The following is a 4,056-nucleotide window of genomic DNA, read 5'->3' as shown; positions in this document are numbered from 1 at the left end:
AAGAAACATCGGACCAAAGGAAGGAAAGTACGTTTATTACATAACACACGTTACGACACAACTGAAAACAACAACCCGGGGTAACAGACACTACCCCTTAACAGTTCCCAGAACTCCACTCACCCCCCACGTAGCAGTAGAGAGGGCACGACGATTATATGAGTAAAGAGGTGACCTTCACAACTTCCTAACACCCTCTCTATCGGTGTGCCCGGATGTCTTGCGTACTTACACTGAAACTAATGCATTTGATAATTTTCTTTATGAGCATTCGCATCGATTGTCTTGATGATATATATATATATGTGTGCGGTACAATACATACACATGACACATACGTCGTGTTGACTGTCTTCCACTATTGTAAATAGTTTCCGGTGGTTCTAACTAGGCTTTGTCAGGTTGGCAATCAAGGGAAACAAAAAAATCTGTTGCGCTTTCGACGATGGAAGCGGAGTATACGGTCCCTATCCGACGTGACCAAGGAAGTCATCCACATGAGCAAGGATGCTAAGAGAAATGCAATTTAAAAGTTATGTCAATACGCCGGACGATAATTTACTGCGACAGTCAAAGCGCGATTCAGCTGACAGCAAAAAAATTACCGTTCATCATGAGAGAAGTAAACACATTGAAGCATTCAGGTATCACTTCGTCCCGTGAAGCTCAAGAAAAGGGCGAAATGCAAGACGGAATAACATCCCTACCACAGAGATGAAAAGGCGGATGTGCTAACGAAGGCTCTCCCGAGAAGTAAACATGAAGCCAAACGCAACAGATTTTTGTTTCCTTGATTGGCAACTAGACCAGGTCCGTTCGCTAATATTATCATGTTACCTGATGAAGACTTCCGGTCGTCAATATCTCCGGCCCAATCTGAGTCTACATATGCGCATAGCTTCTGATCGCACTTCTCGTAATGTATGCCGTAATTTACAGTTGCTTGAATGTATCGCAGTACTCTCTTGGCCATTTTCCAATGAACGATACCTGGATTAGAGCAGAAACGGCTTAACATGCTAGCTGCAAATGCCAGATCTGGGCGTGTCGAGTTCGCCAGATAAAGGAGTCCCCCGATAAGTTCTCTGTACGGTTTTCCTTTCATCTCATTCATTTCACTCTCTGACTGTGGAGCCATCTCTTTTGTTAATTTTTGATTTGATTCGATGGGTGTTGCAACTGGTCTACCCATTTATTTGAAATTATTTTTCTGTCCTTTGGGCGTGGGACTAATTCCCATGTATTATTTTCCATTAAAAACTTATATTCTGAATCCATGGCATTTAACCATTCCTCTCTATCTTCTCGGCTTAATGCTTTTTTTACACTTGTAGGATCTGGCAAATCGTCACATTTTGCGATATCTGCTACTTCATTATACACCTTTTTCGGTCTTCCAGGTTTTCCACTTTTAATTAATCGTGGGCGTCCCGCTTTGTGTTTTGGCTGCGGATCTAGTGTTTCATCATCATGTGAAGGAATATTTTCATGTGTATCAGTGGAAGGAACATTACTCTCATCAACTTCAATGTTTTTCATAGTTGGTGTTAAATGTAAAGGTGCACTGAACAAGTCCTGTCTGTCTTCGGTTTCTAATTTCTCGACGAAACGCACATCTCGAGCTTTTGTGACAGTTTTAGTGCCTTGCTCCCACAGTCGGTATGCCTTTGACTCTTGTGAGTACCCAACTAGAATGTATTCCTTTCCCTTTGGTTCAAATTTGTTCCTCTTCTGTCCCTTTTTCAGAGCGATTGCTTTGCTACCGAAAATTCTTACAAATCCAACGTAAGGTTTATTTCCAGTCCACAGTTCGAATGGGGTTTCTTCTTCTAAGTCCTTGGTGGGACAACGATTTCTTATATAGGCTGCTGCGTTGATAGCCTCTGCCCATAGACTCTGAGGTACCTTGGATTGAATCATCATGCATCTCGCCATTTCAACGAGAGTTCTGTTTGCTCGTTCGGCTACTCCGTTTTGTTGAGGAGTGTGCTCAACTGTCAACTGCCTCCTTATCCCTTTTTCTCCAAGATAATTAGTAAATTCTTTTGATAAGTATTCTTTTGCGTTGTCAGTACGAAGCCTTTTTATTCTCTGACCAGTTTCGTTTTCGACTCTTTCCTTGTATCGTTTAAATGCATTGAGTACTTCAGATCGGTGTCTGAGCATTGCTACTTCGACGTAGCGTGTTTTGTCGTCGATGAATGTCACAAAATACTTAGAGCCGCCTAGGGATTCCACACTCATTGGACCACATATGTCAGAATGGACTAATCCCAGTATAGTTTTCTCTCTCGTGTTGGACGACTTAAAGGGTAATTGATGAATCTTTCCTTTGTAGCATGTTTCACAATCAATTCTATCTTGTGTTTGTTTCAATGTTATTCCATCTACCATTTTTTTGCTTGCTAGTTTCTTTAAATCGTTGATGTTTAGATGACCAAGTCGTTGATGCCATCTCAGAAGATTGTCACTTTCTTCCGCATTCAATACTGCGTCAGATGTAGTTTCTACTACGTACAGCTGATCTCTTTTCTTTGCTATCAAGGCGATGGAACCATCTTGGCGAGTAACAGTTGCAGATTCCTTTTTGAATGTGACAGAATATCCATGTTCTGTTATTCTCGGTACAGATATCAAGTTGTTTCTCAAATCTGGAACGGCTATCACGTCTTGTAGCTTAATTGTATTTTTGGTGTTGTTGACACGCACGTTTATATTAATTGTTCCAGTTCCAACGGATCTTAATGCATCTTTTCCTGCAGTTTGTATTTCTTTGTGGATATCTTGATTTATCTCTATAAATTTCGTACGGTCGCTACACATATGTGCGGTGGCTCCACTATCAAGACACCAGTCTGTTGAGTTTAGAGGTTGGGCCGTTTGTACTGTGACCGCCATAGCGTCATTCTTTTTGTGTGTATTGTTCCTTTGCGAATATTTGTTATTACTTCTACATTCAGCTGCACGGTGGCCTGGTTTATTACATATGTAGCATGTTCCTGTGAATTGTGAAGAAGAACGATTATTTCCTTTTGGGTAGTTTTGTCGGAAAGAACTTTTCTTTTGTTTCGATCCTATGTACAGTGCACTTTGTTCGACTAAACACTCTTGCTTCTCTTGTCGTCTTGTTTCTTCTTCAATTAATTTTATTTTTAACAATTCAGGTTTCGGTATGTCGTCTCTGGACTCAATGGCAATTCGAAATGTCTCGTATTCATCGGGCAATGAATTTAGTAACATTATAGATAGTAACTCACTTGGAATTGGGATACCCGCTTCTTCTAATTGTTCAGCTTTTTCCATAAATTCACTTACATGTCTCGACATTGATTGTTCAGTTCCCTTTTTCATCTGATAAAGCTGTCTGTATAGTACTGCCTTTTTAATTGGACCTTTCGATTTATGTATCCTTTCCAATTCATCCCATGCTTCTTTGGAAGTTTCTGCCTTCTTTACGTGGCTCAACTGGTTCTGCTTAACGCCTAGTAAGATTAATGCTAAAGCTTTTTCATCTCTTGTTTGCCAATCTATTCGTTCAGGATCAGCGTCTGGTTTTTCTATGGATCCATTTACATACGACCAAAGTTCATTACAAACAAGTATACACCGCATTTGTAACTTCCACGATTCGTAGTTGCCATCATCGAGTTTATCTACATGCTGTGTCCCCACACTATTCATGGCGTTGTTCGTTGTTCAAACGGTTATGCCTTTCGTAGCGAACAAGTATATATCACTTACTTGAATCTCCAATTAGATCCGTTTCATATGGTAAGCCTCGATCATCAAACCCTTAAACTAACCACGCTCTGCTACCATGTCAGAATATGTGGATATAACGAAAGGGTTGTGTCTAGCTTAAACAAAGAAACATCGGACTAAAGGAAGGAATGCACGTTTGTTACATAACACACGTTACAACACAACTAAACGTAACAACCCGGGGTGACAAAGACACTACCCCTTGACTGAGTTCCCAGAACTCCACTCACCCCCACATAGCAGTAGAGAGGGCACGACGATTACAGGGGTAAAGGTCACCTTCAGAACTTCCTA

At 40.8% G+C, this 4,056-nt stretch overlaps 1 protein-coding gene across 1 annotated transcript; it reads right to left on the bottom strand.

The window, feature by feature from the left end:
* Window positions 1–703: 703 nt before the first annotated feature.
* LOC136970519 (uncharacterized) lies at window positions 704–1,138 on the bottom strand. Its single transcript, XM_067264957.1, has one exon. The coding sequence runs from the start codon at window positions 1,136–1,138 to the stop codon at window positions 704–706; it is 435 nt and encodes a 144-aa protein (XP_067121058.1).
* Between the last annotated feature and the right edge of the window lie 2,918 nt (window positions 1,139–4,056).

Source organism: Centruroides vittatus, unplaced genomic scaffold (assembly GCF_030686945.1).
Source record: "Centruroides vittatus isolate TY-2023 unplaced genomic scaffold, ASM3068694v2 contig_2017, whole genome shotgun sequence".
Taxonomy (NCBI): domain Eukaryota; kingdom Metazoa; phylum Arthropoda; class Arachnida; order Scorpiones; family Buthidae; genus Centruroides; species Centruroides vittatus.
The sequence above is the reverse complement of the archived record's forward strand: the minus strand, read 5'-3'. Positions and strand labels throughout refer to the sequence as shown.